The sequence below is a fragment of the Paralichthys olivaceus genome, chromosome 1, assembly GCF_024713975.1.
Source record: "Paralichthys olivaceus isolate ysfri-2021 chromosome 1, ASM2471397v2, whole genome shotgun sequence".
Lineage (NCBI taxonomy): Eukaryota > Metazoa > Chordata > Actinopteri > Pleuronectiformes > Paralichthyidae > Paralichthys > Paralichthys olivaceus.
Genome location: NC_091093.1, coordinates 20,170,214 through 20,194,300, shown reverse-complemented (window position 1 = coordinate 20,194,300; position 24,087 = coordinate 20,170,214). Strand labels below are relative to the sequence as shown.

Below are 24,087 nucleotides of genomic sequence, written 5' to 3'. Positions count from 1 at the left end.
TTCATTCACTTTTAGTTTTTTAATTCCTGTGAAGTTATCGCAGTGTAAATGGCCCAATCACAACACATGGTAACATATGACCCTGAGGCCATATTACCATATGTTGTACACCATTTTTTATTACCAAAGTAGTAGGTTTTACTGACTCAAATTATTTAATAACTAAATTCTATTAAATTAAACTATGTGAATCTGGATCCAGATCACCCTATCTCGCCATGTTAAAAAAAGTTTTTAAAAATTTCCTGGATTTGCCCCCTGATCTGGATGTGCATCAAAATTTCTAGTAGGATTTTTTTTTTTTAATCTTACTTACTAACAAGGAAAGAAAGAAAGAAGAAAGAAAAACAGAGGTGAAGTATGATCAAACTTGTCATTGCAATATGCCACCACAAAGTGTTACAGGAATGTCTGTAAAAATTGAGAAACAGAAACATCTGTTTGATTGGAGTTTGTAAATTACGGTTTTCAAGTCACACTATGGCTGGGTTTGACAGTCGCCAAACTCTCTGTACCACACAGGCAAGCAACCACACAGAGACACACACATGAAACAAAGGGGTGATTCAATAAGGGGTCTTTCACTCTGCCCATGTTTGCTTGTCTCCACAGTACACAGGGACAAAAATTAGCTACTATCAGCAAGGTCAAATGTAGATAGTCTCCTTGAGAGACTATACATGATTATGTTGATTAGAGCAAAATGTGAATGTTCTAATGTGGAGCAGGCAGTTATTTGACATTGCTGTAAAATATACTGGCTTTCAAATTTCAAGTTACACAATATCTTCCAAACTACGTAACACTGAACCACAACTCATACTATGCAGATTCACATGTTGCCATAAAACAAGAAACCAAGCCTACTCAACGGCATTCCCAGGCCTTCTCGGGACTTTGCTACAATAGGCATGTTGTGGGACCGAATCTATAGTGAATTAATGAGTTACTGTTTGAGCGGCCATTTTCCCAGCACTCGACTGGCAACATAATTACCATTCCCCCAAGAGATGAGAGACAGGGAGGGGGGTTCATGCATTCTTTAACAATATTTACAAGCACAAGAGAGATAACACATAAATGACTTCTAATGACAACTTAACAAGAACTCTAAAGAACCCTGACTCGAGAGGAAGCTAACACACTGCAAAGCATCTAATGCACTATTTACAATGTTCAAAGTACAAATGCTGCAAATATAGAATGATATTTACAATGTTGCTATTCAGAAGCGTACATGCAATAAATTATTGAATATCACTACTCTGTTTTCAGAGGGGTGGCAACTGTAGGCTATGACATGAACACATTCGCACTGTCCTGGTCACATGTTTTGTCCATAATCCAAGTCCTTTAAAGAAACGTATCTGTAAAAAGCAGATATGTTCCGATAAATGTATCCCCTTCCCAATACAGATTCCAATACCTGGACTTTGCATATATCGGCCAATACCAGTGCATTTAAAAATATAACAACTTTTATCATGTATTGTAACAGTTGTATGTCCCTCCCTGTGTAAGGGACGATTTCTGTATGACCAATTGCTAATGTTGTAATTGGCAAAACAGGTGCCACCCCTCAATACTGCAGTCTTGCATATGATACACGTTGCTGTTTTACTTGTGGGACTTTCCAGTGTGAAATATTGCTTAATTGCTGACATTTTAGCAAGCTCTGGCAATTGCTACACTGTAGGAAATCACTTCTTCCTCACTGCTCTCAAAACTGCACTTGCCAGTAGCAGTACAGTGCAAGTGCCATTTTGGAGCTGCGGAGAAGAGGTGATTTCCTGTATTGTAGCGAATAAGTGATTTTTGAGAAAAGAAAATTGCTGTTTTTTCTGGGCTTAACTAGTACACGTTAAAGATGTGGTGTGTGATTGGTACATAGATTTGTGTACTTGCTGATTCCCAAGCCAGCATTCTCAGCAGTATTGGAGGAATTTCTGATGCTGGTATCGGTATCACAACATCTAACAATAAGTGAGTGAAAATCAGTGAGTTGTTGGAGGACAACTGCAGGCTTAAAGAATGATAGAAACACATGCATTCTGTTCTGATCACATTCTTTGCCCATGATTCAAATCCTATACTTTCGACTATCTGCAGAAGGAAAGCCAGAGTTTTGTTAATGACTGCAGCTAGATAATGCATAGTAAAGTAGGCTTACATAAAGCAATTTACGTAAGACTGATGGGTCAAAACAGTGTCAGCTGCTCCAAATCACTTCCTATGATTTTTGTAGTCTTTAGGCACTGTAAATACCTGAGAAGAGGAAATTGTTTTGATGAACAATCGCAACACTTTGAAGGTTTTAAATACCTGTGAAATGGTCCTAAAATAGAAACAACACATTTCATCACAGCTCTACTTGCATCACTCACATGCTGTCACTGTCACGTCATTTGAAACCACTGACAGCAGTTTGTTATGCGGTGCACTCTGCAATTCAGCATTTGTAGTCATGTGATGATCAGGATGCAGAAAGTTGAGTGCACATCCAAACTTATATTTAGGCCAGGTGCATTAAGTCAGATTCAGTGAAGGAACACAGAAGAGATTGAACACACTGGACTGCAGTACAGTACCTGAACTTGGTGGAACTTTATCAGCTTAAGCAATGCAACTTGAGTTGATGAAATAGGTTTAAGATTTGGTAATGGCAGAACATTATAAAGAACATTGCTCTTTTCCAGCATGGGACAATCTAATGAGCAACTTTTATTTTACACTAGAACAAAATATTGTCTTTGTCTGCATACAAACGAACAGGGACAGGAGACAAGGATACCATAGAGTCGTTTATTGTGAAATTCTTGATGGTCAAGTTGTCACTTGCAACATATAAGTGCCAAAATGATTGTTGTGAGTGTAGGAATCAACTGCAACAACTGAAGATGATTCAGCTACTATATAAAGACATACGGTTTACATATGGACTAAGTGCATATGTGATAGCAGGAGAAGGAAAAGCAGATATCAATCTACTGTGTGAACTATTATCCTAGCAGGTCTCTATATTTCAGCTAAAGCAGCTGACAATGTCTCCCACGGGCTGATGAGTGTTTCCCCCACAGAGCAGACAGAGCTATACTCCTAACACTGTGGGAGATAAGCAAATGAACACACATCCAGTGTATGTGTATGTGTATGTGTATGTGTATGTGTATGTGTGTGTGTGTGTGTGTGTGTGTGTGTGTGTGTGTGTGTAAAGGCATGTAGGACAACAAGCCTTGGGATGAATCTGTTCCAGCCTCTTTCTCTCTTCCCTAACCAGCTGAGCCACGGCTGCCACATGCACACTCTTGTACCTCCCCTCTTCCTCTCTATCTCTCCTCTCTTGCTCTCACACACGCACAAACCGCCCTGTGTCAAATCCCCTATGTCTGTAGTGGGAATGATAAATCCCTGCAGAGACCTGTCCTGCCATCACAGAGAGGATGCAGGACTGGCTTGGAGTGTCCTAGCTTTGATAGGATGGCTGTTAGATAAGAAACAAAGGACTAACCAACATTTTCCATTCATTCATCTCAACCAGGAGCATTGATCTGGTCTCACGCAACCACACCACATGTGGAAAGTGTAGTTTTTAACAAAGATATTTCAGTCTAAAAAAGATGAAGATTCAGCCCAGTCAAAGTCAAACATGACCAACAAACCTTGCCGGCAACTAATATTAGGCAGATCTAACTGAAGCATGATGATGAGGATGAAACATGTAGGCCCACATTTTGTGTCAAATTTTCCAGAAACTGATATTGGTGAATCATTGAGGAGAATTTGAACAATTTAAAACCACACCCATGTTGATCTAGAAACAGCAAGAGACCAATGACAGCCTAGCCAGTACTTTTATGGATTGTGGTCTTTCACACATAAGACCCAGTCTGGACATTTGCTCCATCACATTTTGCTGTGCGCCTTAAACAGAAATAGTCATTAATGTGCTCTGAAATATGCCCAAGAGCTATAATGCTGTGATTATAGGAGAGAGAGAGGTAGTAGGTTTTAAGATGTGCCATGTGACTCAGATTAAAGCCAATGCATCTCCCCCTCCCACTCCTTCTCTCCTCCATTTCACCCCTCACATAACCCCTCCTCCAACATCACCTCTTCCCTCAGGGTGCATTTTCTGTTTTCATTCTTTTCCTCACTCTGCTGACCACCTGCCTCCTGCTGTGAGTATCTAACTGGGATTTCCGTCAAGAGATGAGAGGATAAGAAGGTCAGACGTCCTTGATAACTTCAGAGTCTCCTGGTATTCAAGCAACACAAACAAATGCTTTCTCTCAATGTTTTTATCTGGAGTCTGACACAATGGGATGGTTGGGTAACATGGCACCCACTTTCATCACAATCCACTGCCTTCCATTTTTTTCCAATGAAAACTGGACTCCCCACACACACACACAGACACACACACAGATAGCCACACAGCATGCACTAATGCATACTCCAATGACAGGCACACAGACAGGTCCATTGATGCAGGGGCCCATGTCCCAATAGTCCACATGACCAGTCTAACTATATGGAAAGATCTCCAGCACTCGATGAGGTTTGGAGATTACATTACGTTTTCCTTATTTCAACTACAAGTGACAAAATCTGCCTCCTTATTAATACACCTGGGTGTTTTCCTCTACCTTTCGAGATCATTTTTAGGATTAGGATTATTTACTGCTTCTTGCTATGGGCAGATGATCGCAGTAGCCACGTTGCAATCCAGTTTTTGCAACGAGGGTTGATTTTCCACCTTAAGGATATTGAGTCTGGGCACCTGGCCATAATCATTAAACTTACTCTGTATATGTTAAATGAGCTAAAATCTATCATGTTCCTTTGTTTTTTCACGTAATAAATTATACTTGTGATCAGATCCAGATAGGTCACAGCCAGGGGAAAAACTAGCCAGAAGACTGAAGCCCAGCTGAACCAACAGGCCCCCGGCTGCGGTCTTCAATATGGGCAATTGGCAGCCCTCTCATCTTATACAGACAGCTTACACCTGCTCTGTTATAGGGCTGGGAGGACTTTGAATCAAGGGCCTACAAATAAAGACTTGCCTGTTAGTGTGAGAAGGAATAAGTGAGGGCTTGTGTGCTGTGTATGGGTGTGTATTCTTTTTTTACACTGAGGCAACAACTGGACGCTGCTGTTGTTTTATGTGGTTCCTGACTCATCCTTCATAATGCTGGGTAGCAGATGCTATGATTCCCGCCAGCTTTTATGTTATTTAGTTCTTCTTTTTCCTTATTAAAAAATTTAACCATTAACCATTCTTACAGTGCTCATCACACATCTGAACATATTGAAAGAAGAATTAGACTGTAAGCATGGTTTCCAAGAGTTTGTCACAAAAATTGTTTCATCTGCCCTTGTGCGAGAGTCTGTGCTGACCATCCAAATGCAGCCCAAACTTTCTGACCCTGGGGTACTGCAGACACACAAAATGTTGTGTGTATCCACATGCATTTTGGACCACATCCTGTCCCTCTTGGAGAAGCTTTATGTTAGGCTTGCCCAATATAAGGAAAATCTGCAATGAGCAATACAAATATTCAAAATTACAATGATGATGTGACTTACAATAAATAAACAGTTTCTATGCAATTCCTTAGCCATTGTGCTAACTAACCTCATTGTCACCACCAAATTGACAATTCATTTGAGAGTAGCTGACTGGCTTCTTCTGCTGATTCAACAAATGGTGTTCTCCAACTCCAACTTGATCTGCTCAGTTTTAATCACTACTGTTTGAAGTACACACACAGTGGCTTGGAAACAAGTGTGTTAAGTGGACTTGTAATGACACTTAATCACCTCACAGATGCTCCCAATATTGTGGGCTATGGTGTAGGGCCTGTGTTGATTCTAAGCAGAAATATAAATGAGGCTTTGCCTGGTAGTTGACAAAAATTGAGATAATTAGCTCGATGGTTGGTAAAAAAATAAATAGTAGTAGTCTTTCTGTTTGGATTATTTGTAGCAATTCACTATTCCTTCTTCCTCTGGCTCCTCAATAGATTTTCATTTTAAAAGGTTAGCTTACTTCCTGTAACTATCGTCACACAAACCCCCAACATGAGCTGTTCCATACACTGTTTATCACTTACCTAATCAGCCCTGATTCTCCTAGAAGGACAGGGAGCCTATGACGGAGAACAAAAACATCACCAGGACTCTGTCCCTCTCCAGAGCACTTGGTCCTCTAATTACATTTCCCTCCTTCAGTGATGTAAATGGAGATGTGTAATCATCAAAGCAAAATAGAGGCCCGCTGTGCAACTCTTATTAATACAACCTCCTCTATCCAAATGCATTTTCCACTTCTTTCAGACTGTCCTCTCAAAACACAAGTCTGAAGGCTGGAGGCACTGCTGATGCTCCAAATTACATTTCTGTTTTGTGGTGTCTTCCCAAAAGTTAGCAAGAATATCTGAAGGCCAAACAGAGAATGAGGCCAACATTTATCATGGTGACAAAGAGTTAATGTCAATTCTTCACTGAATTAATGTGGTTTTCAACTAGTTTGATATTTGTTAAATGATTGATTCACTTGAAAACAATAAAATCTACATTTAAACTATACCATTAAAAAATGATACAAAACATAAAAATAAAATATGACAATTGTATCTATCTGTAAATGATGACCAAATAAAGTTTATATTAATTATGAATTTGTTTCTGCTCATGTGACATTCTTTCATCAAATATTAGCGAATGAGCACAGCCAGACTTTCAGTCTTGTAAACTGCTGACCATGTATCCTGACATTACAAGATATCCTGAGGTGTCTGTGACTCTGACACAATTTTGTAAAATCGCCAACTGTCCTTGTTTGGTTGTGTCTCTAAGTGGGGATAAAGCCATTCATGAACCAAAACCAAACATTTCTTGAATGGCTGGGATGACTGTGCCTGTGAATATGCCTGTGACTCAAAGGTCTGGAACCAGCTTTGACTTAAACTAACTCTGGAAACAGAGGCAACAGTCAAGGCTTTCCTTTCCTCTGTCAAGGCAGGAACTAAACATAAAGATCTTTACAAAAAATAGAATTTCCCTATGCAGTAATTAACACAAACTGTTATTTTGTAGTGTAGACCTATCATAATGAACTGAAAGACAGATTTATCTAATACTGAAATACACAAACTGCTTACCTTCTCTTCCGCCCTATTGTTTTAACCAATAGTGTCACAATTGAGTGAATGCTAAATACGTATTGAAACATCCTACTAACCTAATGACACACTATAAGCACACAGTATTGTGAAATAACAACATCACTGACCTCTGAGGCATGAGGTAACACACCCTCTGTTAGTATGTTCCTGGAAGACAACACTGCAACATTTTATTGAAGTTCATCATTAACTGTAGCTTCATGTGGTTTGTGACTAAATATGGTTTTATGTCAGGTCAGTTGAGAGTAAATATGTGGATATTGAATGTCGAACCACAGAGATGAATCACTTGTTTGACAGATTATTTTCCCAAATGCTTGATGGAATCTGTTGACAGAAATTTTTGTCACAGCAATTCTGTCACACCCCTAAGTGCAACTTTCGATGTGTATTGTCTCTACTGTCTTTGCAGCGTTAATCAGGGCGGTGTCCCATTAAAATCTGTCAATAGGTTTTCTTAGAAGAGACACAGGTCTACCAGGCTTTTGAGATAGACATGTAAAACAATAAAAAACAAGGACCTTCTGCCAGTGTGACTGTCAAGAATCCACTGACAGATGATCAGAGAACCACACTTTGGAAACGGTGCCACATTCTCCACTTATCTCTTGTTCTACCCACACAAAACTCATGTCACAGTACAGAGAGAGTCTATGGATGAGAGCAACAATAGTACAGTAGAGTGCTCAAAACAAACCCCCCCACTCAGACCCTGGAAGAAGCTTTTGCTCATGAGACTATATGGCAAAGAATCATAAAGATAAAAAAGGAAAGATTAGATTATAACAGATTATGTGCAATATTGTGATATGTATCGTTATTTGGAGATGAAATTAAGCACATCAGGATATACGATTATGGTGATATCACACAGTCCTAGCTATCATCATTACAAAAGTTAGCAAGCACCTGTAATAACTTATGCAACTATTCTACCAGTACTGCCCATCAACTATCAGTCAGCATGACTTCTTCCACTCCTACATTCCTGTTTTACTTTATCATCAACTATCATTAGGCTGGTCTCTTCTCACTTGTAGTGGTGATCAGTGCCGCTATTATTCTACCATTACTGCAAAGGCAATGTACTGCTTGGTTCTGAATTCAACATTTTACACAAACGAAATGCAGGAAAGCTTTTATTCTAAAGCAGCAACAGGCAATGTAGTCTTAATTATTTTTAAAAGATAGTGAGCATGCCAACTTCTGGCTTACAACATGTCCACATTAAGATCCCAAAAATATTTTTTTGTCTTTTTGTTTGTCTATTGGTTCAGGGTCTGAATATTATTTGTCATTGTACGAGAGCACTAGAGATAACTACCTATTACTCAGAGGAAACACATTCCTGAAACTGTCATCCTGGTCTTATGGTTTCACTTTTAACTCAGAACAATGTTCAAATGTCCCAACTTTTCCAAGTCAGTCGAGAATGTTAACAAACTGAAGAGGAAACGCTGGAATTACAGATAAGCACATGAAACTTTTGGCTGACTACCAACTGCAAACATACTACAGTAGTAAATTTAATATGCCAAGGTGTGACTGAAGCCATCATATACTGTCCAGCATAACGTCATCAGTTGACATGATGAAGCTAGTTTCGTCCGACTGGAACAACCGCCCAAACCTGATTATCACTACCTCTGTTAGACAAACTGTGCACATTCCTCCCATGTCAAACTGAAATAAATAAATCCCCTCACACAAAAGAACAATTGATTATACTGTGTAAAGCATATTTAGGTCTAATATGAGGATTGATAAAACTAAATTACATTTTTTGAAAGATATCACTATCATAAGGTGCACGTGTGAAAATGGACTTTGGAGCACAAGCTTACAGTATGGGCAAAAGAATCTTCTGCTGTTTATCAACACTTGACCTGGAGTACTTTCAAGTGCTCCAGCACGAATGATTGATTCATTATCTAAAATGACTAAGACTAGAAACGTTTGCAGGGCTCAACGGATATTCAAACAGCTATTTTTATAGCAGTGTTAGGGGTGAAAACAACACATCAATATAGTGGTTCCTTAAAATAGGCTGCAGGGACATCAACAGACACTTGACAAGTGAGAGAAGGGATGCTGCAAAGATAAAGTTTTATTTTAGTCAATTTACTTAAGGTGAGTATATTAAGAATGTGTATTCAGTCCATGCTATGGGTAACATATGGCTGTTTTTCCTAGATATGTTACCATCCCCTTACTACCACAACTACTGCGACTAATAGTGATAATAATAACAGAATTTCAAGTATTCCATGAAATAAACTACAAAGTTCATACTTGTTAGATCCACGGGGGAGGCTTCTCTGCCTCTGTCCTAACAAACCATTACAACTGGGACTGTGCAGATCAACAGGTGGCTGAGCTCAGAGCCTGTATGGACACAGCTGGGTGACTTTTCAATGACGGGTTATCAACCACAGCACGTTGTTGTGTTACTCTGATTGTAGAGTAACACAACAGCTGGTTGTAGGCTAAGCTACAAGGTGTAGATTTCAAATTAGCCACCCGAGCCAAATACATTTACATTCTCCCTCTACAACACACACACACACAAACAAACAAACACAACCACCATTAGGTCCTCTGCACTACAGCTAGCAGCAGTGCACAAAGTTGTGTAGAATAGCTGCGGCACTGTTAGCCTCACGGGTTGTCCCTCACACGGCTGCGGAACCGCGTCGTAGCAGAGGACGCTCCACTTGGTAAAAACCTCCAGGTACCCACCTTATTAGCCGCTTTGGAGGACATTTTACTCTCCTGTCCCTCCTCTGAAGTGGCAGGTTGGAAGTTGTCGCCGCCTGCGTTCGGACAGTCACTCGGCAGAGAGCAATATGTTCCTCGCTGTTTGATTTCTTGAGTGTGTTTCTAGCCCAGCAGCCGCCGCCGCCACGCCGGGCTGCGTTGTTATTTTATCTGCTCCAGGACGACGATGTCACGAAGAGCCGTGTGGAAAGTCCAAAGTTCATTCTCGTATCTTCGTAGCCCGGGACGCTAGCGTTAGTGCGGCCGGGTGTCGAATCATGGGAGAAAGTCCAGTAGTGGGGTAAAGTAAAAAAAAAAAAAAAAAAAAACGAGCTGGGGGGATGAGAGCAGCTTTCCTCGGACGCTTGGGGAGCTAACCGCTGGATGAAAAGTTGTGCAGAGGAGGCACCACCGGGACGGAGCAGAGCAATGGCAGAGTCTGGGTGAACCTCTCCCTGCGCTCCGCTCTGAGACCAACGGCCGTGTGGCGTCGGTGCGGAGCGGACCACTGCCTGCGCGGAGGTGTGCTGCACTCCGGGAAAACGGGAGCAGCGTCAATTTACTCCGGGAACACCACCCGTAGTAAGATCTTTTTTAAATTCAAGCACATTAGAATATGCGCGGGTGCTTGGCAATTGAATTAAATCTACCATTTTAATTGTGCTATTACGGTTGTGAAAAAGTGTCCACCCCCGCTATCCCGCGGAGTAAACAGTCCGGGATACAATGAGGAGAAGCGACGCTGCTGTGTCGGGCGATGCTGAAAGCTCACTTTGTTTCACTGTGAGATGATGGTCAGTGTTGTGCTGCTGCAGAGAGGAATTCACAACGATTTTAAACCTGCAGGATGTGACCACAGTGCAGCTGCAGTCCTCCTCTGTCTAATGCAGCACAGACCTGTGTCAAATTAAAGGCACAGGAATCCTGCCCTGCAGAGCAACACACCGTGAGCTGAATATTAAAAGTTAGTTGCATAATGACCACAACTCTTCCCCCTGTCTGTGTTTGCACCGTGTGGAGGCTTGTGCATTAGATTGCAAAAAAAATGGGTCGTTCCAATGAACAGTAGAAGAGTCATTTGAAAACATTTCTAATAAAGAGAGGGAGAGAGAAATTAGCAGTGTTTGGGGTAAAACCACTTCACAGGAAACCACAAAAGCCATTCAGTTACGTTCCTATGACTTCCTAAACCACACCCCACCCACAGGATGCAGCAATCTCGGCTTGCTTTGCTTCACAGTTTACTTCTCTCTCCTCCCCGCAAACAATATGTGATGTTAAAATGGAGTGATCGGTTAAGTGTGACACTGAAAAATGTCCAGTGTTACACTGCGCGTGATTGTGAGGATATGAACAGAGACACACCCTGTCTTTTCCAAATAAACGGTGCAATCACATTCCCTCGATTTAGCTGCCTCTCTAATGATCACTTCCTCTGTGTGCTGTGTTGGAGGGCTCGGCAGCAGCGTTGGTGGTCTGAGGGGCTAATTCCCACCAGACATAATCCTACAAGGCTAAGATACCATCAGTCAGGAGTAGCAGACGTGTCCTAAGGGGTTTCAAGCAGAGGATGACCTCCAAACAGGTCGGGTCATACTGAGAAGAGGATCAAGACAGATGAACAGCTCTAAAACCTGCAGCCATACTTCAGCCACGAACACACTCGGTCATTGCAAAGCATGTTTGATGAAGATATTGACTGGGACCTACAGATTTCATCACAAGGGAAGAAAAAAAACCAAGGACACAACAGTGTTAAACATGCCTCGGGGATGATACATACTAGTATTGATGCAAGTCGCTCACTCCTTCTGAAGCTTCTCAAACGCCTGTCAGGATCAATCAGCGCGGACAGAAGGATGTTCAACATGATTACTCACGTGTCGACAAAACCTTGCAATCAAAATAACCAAAGTTGAGCTGAAAAATCTTGTTCATCACCATTAAAAAACGACAATAAAGAGACGACTTTCCTCTGCTGCTCGCCCTTCATTCTCATCCACACCTGTGATAGTACCTCAGATGTTCTGACAGAGAGGGACAAGACATTAGTGACACTCCAATGTGATCAAAGCTATCTTTGTCCTCACATCTCGCATCCCTGATCTCTCTCTCTCTCATACACACACATACACACACAAGGACGCAGCAGCTTCAAAGCTCAGGTGCATTCATGGAAGAGCAGGCACATGGAAAACAGAGGCGAACATGCAGGCTCACATTTGGTCGGAGCACATCACAGGGTTCATTCAACCCAGCTTCACCTGCAGCAAAAAGGCTAATGTAGAGTGAAACAGCATAATGTGCACATCCTGCAAAATATAAAGCTGACCATCGGTGCGCACAGAGACGTTCAAGTGACAAAGCACACAAATCCTGATGATGAATAAAGAGGAATGTTTGATGCTAAGCAGTTGTTTTGCATTAGTGAAAGTTGTTAAACAGATGTTGTTTTCCTGTTTTCATCCGTCCTGAGTGAGGTGTCTGTGTGAATCCCTCCATGGCTGCAGGTCTGACACACAATATGTTTTTTCTTACTAACAGAAACCATCTGGAGACATGAGACCAACTGAAGTTCTCTATCAATCTGTGGCCACACTGACATTCATCTGAAGCTATTATTTTATCTCTTCCTGTTAGTATACAGGATTACACAAAAACAACAGGCCATATTACAACAAACCTTTGTGGAAGGATGTGGTATTTTTCACTTTCTTTAACAATGTGAGATAGGATGTTTTGCAGCATTTTAGTTGAATTCTCAGAGAATAATTAATGTATTTCATGAAAAACAGACATACCTAGGCGACTGATATATATGATGTTTATCCAAATAAAACCTGTTATTGAATTCAAATGTGGTTTCATAAGGGGGCTCTTGAGTGTCCTTTTACTATGCAAACATAACAATGTGTAGATTTGTATATTTATATAACCACCTTAAATTATGCTGGTGTCATACAATTATTTTATTTTCACCCAAAATCCCAATTAAAAGACTAAAACAATTAGTTAGTTAATCTCAATACTCTGACTTCCCAATATTTGTAAGAACACATGGATAAACTATGTAAATCTGTGAAAATAAGTGGACAATTAGCCAATATATTTTCTAAAAAGGACATTTTCTTGAACAGCTGAAAAGTTACTCAAATGGGAGTAAGTTGTTGTTTTCAGCTGCAGATTGATACAAATTTGATGCGTGACTTTGTTTACCTAAAGAGAGATATATTAAGCATTGTACTATTATACTACTACTATATATTACTATCCCTTGGATTTTATTTTGAGAAACTTTCCCTAGCATAGTATTAATCTGCTCAGGAAAAGACAAAGAGGAAAGGGTTGTAGTTTCACCTGCTAATGATCCGTATACTAATGTCACACCTCCACTTAAGAGGCCAACTGTTTGTGACCATGTCTCAAATGACCAGATTAGCAGGCATCTCTCAAATTCATGCTCTTCCTTTCAGGTCATTATTGTTCAGGCTCAACCAGTAAACACAAATGTGGTTTCAGGATTTCAAGAAACACGTGCTTTAAGATTCAAAGTAAAAAGCAGTCAACCATAAAATTGTGGTAGTCAGAAAACTCCTATTCTGATAAACCAATACTGAAAAAAGAACTATAATAAATAACGAATAGAAGAAGCATGAAAGTGTCAGAAGCTGTCAACCTACATTTTACTGTCCACACATCACCTTTTATAGTGACTGTGCAAACATATTAGCTGACTGCAGCTCTACATCAGAGAGCGTTTTCAAAGGTGCAAATAAGTGTACACACATATCCTTATCGTTATAACACAGGTCACTCAGGTCTACATCCTCTAAACATAAACCCCCACTACACGTCAGTTGTTTCAAGTCATTTCCCTTCTTCCATTTCCACAGCAAAGACAATCAATCACATCCTCCTCCATATCACACCACACAGTAAACACACCTGTTTCCAGAGGTACTGTGCAGATGAGCTGTTGAGCAGACTCAAGTTAAAGACTGATTTGCAGCATGGTTATTAAATAATGTATTAAATAAAGAGGTTTAGAAAGAAAACATAAGATTGAAGAGTCTATATCCAGGCAAGCAGCTCTGCAGGGCTTTAAAAAAAAAAAAAGACCTGATGATGGCACGAGAGGAAAATCATCAAAGTCATTACTGTTTATGCCGAGGGGGACGTGAATGCGTAGATCACATTTCATGGCAATCCGTCTCCAGAACCACCATGAGATGCAAGTGGAAAAGTCAGAAGATCACCACAGTCACAATGGGTCTTTGTTTGGATGTACAAATTTTATATCAATCCATTTAAAAATGTCAACATGTTGATGGCGCTTAAGGCAATGTCAGGGACTACCAAAGTCAGGGGGGTTTATTTACTGACAACAAGAAATGTCTGTACAAATTTCCATGGCAGTTCTTCCAACTATCTTTTAAGTGATTCCAGTCAGACTTTCTCACTCTAAACAGAAATAAAGCCAAAGTATCTTGTATACGAAAGCTGCCGTCTTTGCGCATTTGGAGCCCAAGTAGGTGGAGTTCTGGAATCAAGGTTGACCAATTGTGAGTCAGTCTCAGTTGTCAGTAAAATATGTTTTACCCTGTTTTTATAACATCAAATACATTGTTAAAACTAATGGAAAAATTTGCACCTCAGCACCTTGACTTTTTACTTTGGTCCATGTCCCATCTACTAACATAGAGTAGGCAGGATTTATGGCCTATACTACAGAAAGCCACCAGGTGGTGATCAAGATGCAGTGGCTTCACTTTTGGGGAGCTGTCATATTGTCCATTTTTATTTAAGGTCTGTGGTCGGGACCTAAGTGGCTAACTACATCAGCTTTTATAAAACTGACCAGTAATATACAATTTTAGGGAAAACTATAAAACCACACAGTTAAAAGTATTATTAGGGCAACTATACTTGCAATTGTCAATAACAGTATGTTCTTCCCTAATTCATTCACACCCAAAGGTTAGCTTGGCTCTTCAGCTGAAGATAGCACAAAATTTACCATGAAGGGTTTCCAGTCACTGACAGTGAACCAGGATTCTTTTAATCTCCCGGAGACATTTACTCCAAGAGGCAGCCTGTGATCAACCAACCAAACAAAAATCTCTCATTTTCTTCTTTCTCTCTTGCTTATTCTCTTCTCAACAGACAAGCACTGCTGAGCCTTTTATAGCCAGAGAAGAGAGTCTGTGCTGCAGTGAACCTGGTTGAACTCCACTCTACTTCTCAGCAATATCTCAAGTAGCTTAACAAGTAAAGGCCTGAGCTGCAAGTCCACTTTACATTCCACCACTTTCACAGTTCTGTGATTATTTCTCAGGAAATAAAACAGCCACTTATGATTTTCTGAACACTAAATTTTTCGTTCAGAGTGAGGCCAGCTGCCATTAACAGTCAAAAACACTGTGTAAATCTGATGAGGAAGAATAAGCCATCACGTCATGCTTTCCATCCATGTGATGACCCCATTGTTTGCTGCAGAATGAGACTGTAAATTAAAAATACTGCAAATCCCAAGGTACAATCTGCAGTGCACTCAACTCAGTCTTTTGTGTGTGTGTGTGTTTGTGTGTGTGTGTGTGTGTGTGTTGCCAGTAAATACTTCATGAAAAACAATCCAACCTTTTCCCTTCATTGTTGCTATAATGTAGCAGACAAAGCAGATTCATGTAGCATGTTGTTTCTGCCAAGTCTTATTTGTTTATATAAGATAAATGTATTATGCCGTGTCTATGCTGCACTATAGTGTGTGTCCTCCAGCTCATGACACAGAAAGGAGATACAGACTGTCCTCCAAAGTTTCATATCACACTCTGTGGACAATTAAGTATTTTTTTTAACAATGACCCACTTTCTATGGCCGATAACAAAAGTGAGCAAAAACCAGAAAGACAACAATTATCTAAAACAAAAAAGAGGGAATCCCGATAAAAAGAAATAGGGACTTTTCAGTTGCAAAGAAATGAAGAAAAAACACATTTCTATCACAGAGATGTGTTAAATAACTTGCACCCAGGCTGCACCTATATGTAATGTTTATCATCCCATTACTCAAATGTGCAGGTGGGTGCATGGAAATATTTTGCTTACATATTAACCTGCTCGGTTCAATTACTCCACATATAAATACCCTTTCAGCAATTTGAGGAATGACTGAGAATAAGTAAAGTAGACTTTACTTTAAAGAAACATTGTGTGTTTTTCTCTCTGTTCATTGCTGCTGCTGAACTGTCAGTAATAATATGAACTTTCTCATAATTCTTTTTGAAATTGTCAAAGCAATGCCAGAAAATCTAATTTGAATTCAAATCACTGAGCCTAGACAATGCTGCTGTAGTGCTGTCATTAGAAAGTAATGATTGTACTCTGCTCTTCACTTCCTCCCTATAATCAGATGACCAGTGCTCTAGTGGATTTGTAAAACACATGAGGTTAAGGATCAAAAATGAAATCATATTCAACCAAGTCAAGAGATGGATAATCATTTGTGGGTGATGATTGGAGCCATGACAAAAAAGTGCAAATAAAATGAAAAAGATTTATGCAACGTGGGAGAATCCCCGACCACACAAAACCTCTCACATCATCAGATATTCATATTTAGATGTCAAATGGCATTCAAAGGACAAGTGTTAAGAGTTTTTCACTAGTAATGTTTTAATTGGTGAGTGACAAGATAACTGTACTATCCATCCATCCATCCAACTTATCCTTTAAGGGCCACAGAGGGGCTGGGGCCTGTACCCTCAATGATAACTTGTTTTAGCTGTGTAGCTCTACATTCAAGGAATCTCACAGATATGTGTATGTGAGTGTATACGCTTGAAAAAAAGACACATTTGCTCAAACTTGCACGAAAGCCAACAAATCAAACGCCACTGTTGATACGCCTAGGAAACTTTGATGAAGTCTTAATTATGCAGGATGTTTACCTGTGACCCTCTTCAAGGAGAATCAACCTCTTCAAAATAATGACTTCCGGCATTTTCTGCACTTTGGTTCATCAATCTGTCGTCTGCCATAGGACCTGAGAGCAGCCGTGTTAAAATCATTAGCCTGGCTTTATACGGTTTATATTCATGTATGTATGTTTTTATATATTTATATTTTATTGCACCTATGTTGGAGATTTTAATCAATTTTACCATTAAAAAAACAACAACATATTATTTAAAAAACAACATATTATTATAATATGTTTTAATTCCCTTTTGTTGACATTTTTGGGGGATTTTAACTAACCTGTATAAAATGTGTTGTAAAAATAAAATGTGATAGAGTTTATAGATTGATCTGACAGAACCCTGCATTGATTAAAATATGTAGCATGACTGAAGGGAAGTATATCAGCCCCAACCTGCTGCAGACCAATGGCGTGTCAGCTGTTCTCGATGTAATGTATGTGGCTATGGAGCCAGTGAAGTGTTGTACTGATGTACGGCAGCACCTCATGCATAAAAAGTCAGCCTGGAGGCCTCACCTTGCTTCAACAAGATGCATTATCAGTCACATATAAGGCAGCCACACATAAATATGCAGTAATTATGCTGCACTGTTCCTTTAAATGGGTTTATGTGTCACCTCAGTCAGAGTAAGAGAGGGTGCAATAAAAGCAGCAGTTAAACTGTCTGGAAACACTTAAAAGTAACAGTCCACCTTGGGCTATAATAACAGAAACATAGAAACACAATATATCCACGGTTTCGCTGATGAAACCTGAAAGCTGATCCTCTCATATAATATTGTTCTGAAATCCACAGTTGTGGAGCTGAAGACAGAAAGTATTAGTATTATAGTCAGATTTTGGGTTTCAGCACATTTGTTTGGGAATTAAAAAAAACCAACCACTATGGGATCAAAGTCCTGACTCAGCTTTGAGAGTGGTGACATCCCTATCATAGGACTTTTAAGATTGATTGATTCGTGATATTAGATTGGTGATTAAGATATATTTGAAAGAACTAGCAAAGCGCCCATCAAGCAGTAGCATGACCTTGCATGATGTCATCAGTGACGTCAAAGAGTTGAGCTTTGATTAATACGAAAAAACATGGTTACCATGGTGACAGCAAACTTGCAGCGAACAGTTTGAAATAAATGGAGCAATCTCAGTTTGTGTCGATTTTTTTTCTCTCGCACATTGAGAGACAGAATTATGACCTGGTAAGTCCAGCAGCTGCAGCTTAACTTACTGCCTCGACAGCAGGCAGCAGGAGCTGAAATGCCATTTGACACATAATGTAAGTGGCATGTAATTGATTTTTAAGGAAGAGTAAAGATTTACAAGTTTAATACAGGCAGCAGCTGCAGATTTCAGGCTGCCACGCTCCGCGAGCACAAATAACTTCTGTCAGAGTTTTGCAGGGGCCCAACAGCTCAGCTACGGTCTCATCACATGTTGCAGAGACCATGTTGTTGGAAAGAATTTAAAAATGTACCTCAGCTAAACAAAATTTTGCAAAACAGTTACATTTCAAAATTACCCTACAAAAGAAAAACATTTAAATCTTTTTCAAGTTTTATTCAGATCAAGAATTGTTGTAATTCACACAATCTCACACTCAGCAACATTTAAGGTTTCAATGATGTCATGCTGCACTTACTTTCCCTGAAGTACATTTCTATATCACTGCAGCAGGATCAGAAGTTAAACCATTGCAGCTCAGCACAAATAAACTCCTTGTTTGGTAGTTGGAAGGGGACCGTATTTTTATTATCGCCACCATGTGGTAAGGAGTTTGACAAGACATGATTTTAAAATATGCCCTGTTTTTAGCTTGGTGTTTTGAAACACACAATAATAAAGTTTGGTCTCTTTACTTGAATTTCCTGTCGTCATTTATGTTGCATTTGAAGGTAACATGATGAACATACAGTTTTGCTATGATTGTGTGTTTAACAATTGACCTTCTGCTGTTGACACTTTACTGTCTAAACTACAAGACAATTTAAACTTCAAGTCAAAGTCAAATAAAAATCCAATATCAAGAGACACATTTTGATGAACAAAAACTTAAAGGCCAAGAACATGTTGCATATTGTTGCTTCTATTCAAATATTCAAACCTTGTTGAACATCTAGCATTTCTATTCTTTTATGTTTGTGTTTTTACTCGTGGGGTTTTTATTTGTGAAGCACTTAGTACGTGCTGTATAAATATAGATTTGTATTATTATCTCTGAACGTTTCAAACTCTAAGCAGGCACATTTTTCTAATTAAGCCACTTTGGTGTGGACATAAAAAGGTGTTATAGCAGCTTTTGATTGAAATAATGGGTTCATCCCACATTGTACTGACTGTAATTCTCTTCCACTTATGTCTGAAGGAAACAGTAAGAATCGTTACACCTGGAGGGAAATAAGCAATAGGAGTGTGTGTATGTATTTTCAATGGTAAAGGGTCTAATGGAGGGTCATGTCATGATGATAAACACAGACTTTCACCAGTCACTTAAAGCTGCAACACTCAGCACCTGAGGAGGCCAGTGTCAGTGTTTGTGTATGAAAATGAACTGTCACCTACTCTGTGAGTGTGAATGGAGTGACGCGCGATGACTCATTTACACTGAATGTTTAACACGAGTGGCTTTAAATCTTTATGAAAGAAAAGAACGGCTATAAAGTTACACCACATGATCTGTTCATGATGTAAACACTGGAGTGACAAACAGCTTATTGTCTGCCGTGTGGTTGTTATTGACCAACATCTGATATGACTGTGGTGGAGTGTTATTGTTATCCTGCATTTAGTGTGGGATAAGTGAAAGTGGAGTTAAATTATACCAATAGAACATGTTGTGTGGGGGATCTTGAAAACTTTCATTCAAGATGTCAATATTTTCTCTATTCTCTACTATTATCTCTATTAAGGACAAACAGTATTTTAATCTGACCCTGCTACAAATCGGAGCTACAGTACATCTAGACAGGAACAACCTGGTCTGAAGTCACTTTGTCCTGTTACTGTCACAAGAAAAGATACAGAGTTGTAAAAAAGCTGAAACAGCAGATAAATGTTTTCTATTAGTGCAGAGTGGTTAATAAAACTGATAACAGCCAAGTTATTTCTCACAGTATTTTTTGTGATCAGTAGAAGAGGTTAGAGCAAGTTACATGAAACCTGTACAGAGTTACTGTAAACAGATTTTAATATATGCCGCAAATCTATTATCAATTAATCTGCGTCAAATTGTCCTGACCACTCCAGAACTATTTGGTCAATAAAATGTCACAGAATAGCACAAACTGACATCTTTTGAGATCTTCTTATGTCCAACCAGTCCAAAACCCCACAACATCTAGTTTACTATAATATACTGTCAAAGAAAAGCTGCAAATCCTCACATATGATAAACTGGAACTGATGAATGTTTAGTTTTTTCACTGGATTCAGTCACTAAAAAAATGTATTAAAAATAACACACATTACTTTCTGTTAATCGATTAATCGCTTGTCCAACTGAACTTTCCAGCTGTATTTGCATGCTTCACATAGTGTAATGGTTTAGAACCGAAGTTTAAAGTAACAGTTTCTAATACAGAGGTGGCGACACAAGACGATGAATAGATGAGAAGATGAGGAATTAAAAAAGGATAAAGGATAAATGGAATAGTAAATCTGGGAGGGCCAGTTTAGAAGCAGAAAGAGGGAGAATATAATATAGTTTAGAAGGTAAGTGTGGATAATAAGAGGAAAAAGGGAGAAATAATAAGGGCAAAGGAAAAGAAAAGAGGCCAGAAAAGAGGGGAGAGAACAGTAGATGAGATAACAGAAAGGACTGAGCTAAACTACGCTATATTGTACCACAAAGTTGTGACGAATGAGGGAATGTTTCAAGTCCAGTGAACTCGGCGTTGGCCTGAATAAAGGACGTGCTTCTCAACCCCCCCCCCCTCGGTGACTCTTCCCGTGGTACTGCCTGTTACTGTTACATTCCAGCAGTATGAAGCTGAAGGAGGGGAAAGAGCTGGAGCTTCAAGAGAAACAGGCAGAGGCACTCTACACCCCGGGAGAGAGGTTGAACAGTTCAAGCTGCTCAGACAAACTCATTCTAATTAACTCCACATTTACTGAGGTGAATTGATTTCTGGTGAGTGCTGTAGTTATTGGCAGATAATATCAGAGATGAAATCAGAGAGGGGTCAGTGAAAACCCTTGTGCTCTTTCTATAGTCAGTGTTTGAGAGGCTGAATATGACACAGATATGAACAGTTCCCAATCAAAACACGTCCCCTCATTGTGAGTTTCAGTCAATAGACAAAGTTGCTGTGTGTTTGATAAGTGTATTAAATCAAGAATATCAAATACACATAATCTTGTTCCCTCTGAGTTAAAGAGAAACAAAAGAAACATTTAAGACACAGCTGAATCAGGCATCTCTTCTACCACTTAACCCTTTGGACCCTGAGTTTATGACACTGTGTGATCCACCAACGCTAACAGAGGGGCTGATGATGTGTTTTTTGGTTAAAAAATGGATGAAGGGGAAATGGTGGAGGATGGGAACCACGCAGACCCAGGCAGCCAGGGAGGCGGGTGGAGACACGGCAGCCACAGGGGCCGCTTCGAGCCTGGCGATGATGAGATGCGATGGGACCCGACCCTGCCGAAGCCCCAGCCAGTGTGTTAGCTGACTAATCCTCTTGCCATCCAGTGCCAGGATCCAGACTCATCAGCTTTGGTGTTCTCTTGTCAGACTCATTTTTATAACATCCCACTGGTCAATTCTAATCACTAATGCCCAACACAACGGCCCATAATGCCAAGTGATTATGGAGTGCTGTTTTAGCACATTTGCTGCCTGAAAAGAAAGAAAGCGCCACAAGGCAGTGTGCTGGCTCCCTGCTCAAAGGACCAGCCTGATGAACTCAGCAGAAAGGGAGTGGACCAAAAGCCAGTCTAAGCCACCAGGACACTGGTGTGGACACTGTGGGGCCTGAGCTGGGTCGGGACAGAGCTGGGCGGTGGGCAGGGATTTACAGTGCCCTATTATACAGCATATAGAAAGTTCCTGTGAGCTCATACGTGAGGCGAGACTGAATGTGTGTATCAGAATCTTTCCTACAGGCCGGGCGGAGAGTAGATTTGATTTTAAAGCGGGTGGGGAAACAAGGGTGAATGAGGAAAGGTCAAAGAGGCAAGAAATGTATTGTTATTATTGATATGTAGATTCACTTGCATCAAAAAAAAACAACTGTAGCTTATAATTATTATTTTATATTTTATTGATTAATCATTTTGTCTATAAAATATTTTTTATATCAAAGTGCTAAAAATGGTATGACTCACTGATAATAAAATTCACCCACTGACGGTAGTAAAATAATGGGACTCTGTATACTTTTGTCTTTGATTATAAGTATCATAGTTTGAGTTTTAGAGGCAAATATTAATTTGTACATAAACATTATTTTTTAAATTGAATGACGAGGAGTGCCAGTGCACAGAACAGTGGGACAGTGGGTCAACACCAAAATAAAAATCTTGGTTTGGATCATAGCCAAAGCATCTCGATCGTCACCTGGTGGCCTCCTCCGTGGAGATGTAATCGGCCTCTGTTTGCTCACAGCTCTTGTATCACCTGGGACCCCCCCTTCCCTCCTCAGTTGAACTGGTGCCACTGGCGTAACCATGTGACACGTACAGCAAACAACATATGGAAACAGCACTGATGGGACGACAACACCATGGGAACACCTTCAGCATCGAGTTCTACTATCATTGATATTACAGGTTTTACAAACTGCTAAGCTGAGCCAAAGTCAACCACACAGGACAAAACTGGTTCATATTATTACAGCAAAGTACAACAAACAGCTAAAACTGTGGAAATAAATGCGATCCTGCCTCAAGCTGACATTTTTAAAGATAAATGATTCTTCACCGACATCAACTAAATGTAAAAATGTTTTTTTACAGTATATGTAAGTCATATGAGTTTGTATTTTGCATTTGAGTGATACCAGGTCTGCGTTTTCCTTTTTATTAGATAAAAAAATGTCAGGGACCTATAAATCATATGGTGTTGTTGCTGTCCGTCCTCTGTATCTTTAATTACTGAGTGTATCACAGGGAACATTATGCAGACCGCAGCTACAGAGCTGTGATTAGTTGTGCTGTCACGCTGTTAGTCAGTGTGTAATATGCAGGAGCAGCAGTCCCGCGGGAAGGTCAGACTCTGTGACACACGAGGACTCCGCAGGACAACAGCTCTGTGTCTGAATCACAGCAGTTAACCCTCCACTAGGAGTTTTATAAATATATTTCACAAGTCACTGTCTCAGTGGTTATTTTAATGTTTTTTTTCATGTGACTTCAATGATAACCAAAATAGATGTTCACCTTTTCTTGTTCTGTTCAGTTATATTCAGCCCAGTGTAATCCACTTTGAAGAAAATCATCGCTGCAGTTAATGTTCAGGGTGTCTCAAAAGTACATGACATCATGCCATGTCTTGTCTCAAATCTACACCAGGAATAGTTAAAGGATGAAAATAATCCCCATAGTATTTAGATATAAGCTACGCAACATTATGCATGGACAAGATTAAATGGATTTCACACTGAAATCCCCTCATTTGAAGTTTGCACTGAAACACTCAACTTAAGGAATTCCATATAGAAGCTTTAACTGTTCGTGAGAAAAACTGGCCTTAATGCATTATCTTCATGCTAAGTGGTGCATTGTTTCTTGCATTAAGATAAACTGAAAAACTGAGCAGCACAAGCAAAAGTCCAACAGGCTATAATGTTTGCTAAGACATTTACGCCTGGATTAATGTCAGTCAAATTATACTTTTTTATATCTTTTGATAATAGTGGAGAAATTCAGGAAACGTGGGTGGCCACAGTGAAGGACCCGCCATTCAACTACAGTTAAGAGAGCAGTAATGAAATACTACGTTGTTTAATAAAACGTCATACGCAGATCTTTTGGGGTGGAAGGAATCTAGAGCACCCACAAGAAACCCATAGTAAAAAATGGAGAATCATAGTAGACCTTGTAAACCAACCAGTGATTCATTTAAGCTCTGAAACCTCATTTAAATTCAAAACGGTTAAATCAAGAAGACATTTTGATTTTATCTCACCAGCTTGGAATTTTTGGCTTTAATCTAATTGGAGT

At 39.8% G+C, this 24,087-nt stretch overlaps 1 protein-coding gene across 13 annotated transcripts in view; it reads right to left on the bottom strand.

The window, feature by feature from the left end:
- Nucleotides 1-24,087, bottom strand: part of tjp1a (tight junction protein 1a) — a 93,169-nt gene that overhangs the window by 40,245 nt on the left and 28,837 nt on the right. For 2 of the 13 annotated variants that reach the window (XM_020079937.2, XM_020079938.2), the window contains exon 1: nt 9,930-10,388. The exons of 10 other annotated variants lie outside the window; for them this stretch is intronic. In XM_020079937.2, coding sequence (XP_019935496.2) covers nt 9,930-9,953 — 24 coding nt within the window. In that variant the 5' untranslated portion in view covers nt 9,954-10,388. Of the gene's footprint in view, nt 1-9,929; nt 10,413-24,087 lie in introns of those variants that run through there. One more of the 13 variants, XM_069524775.1, reaches the window with a different exon arrangement.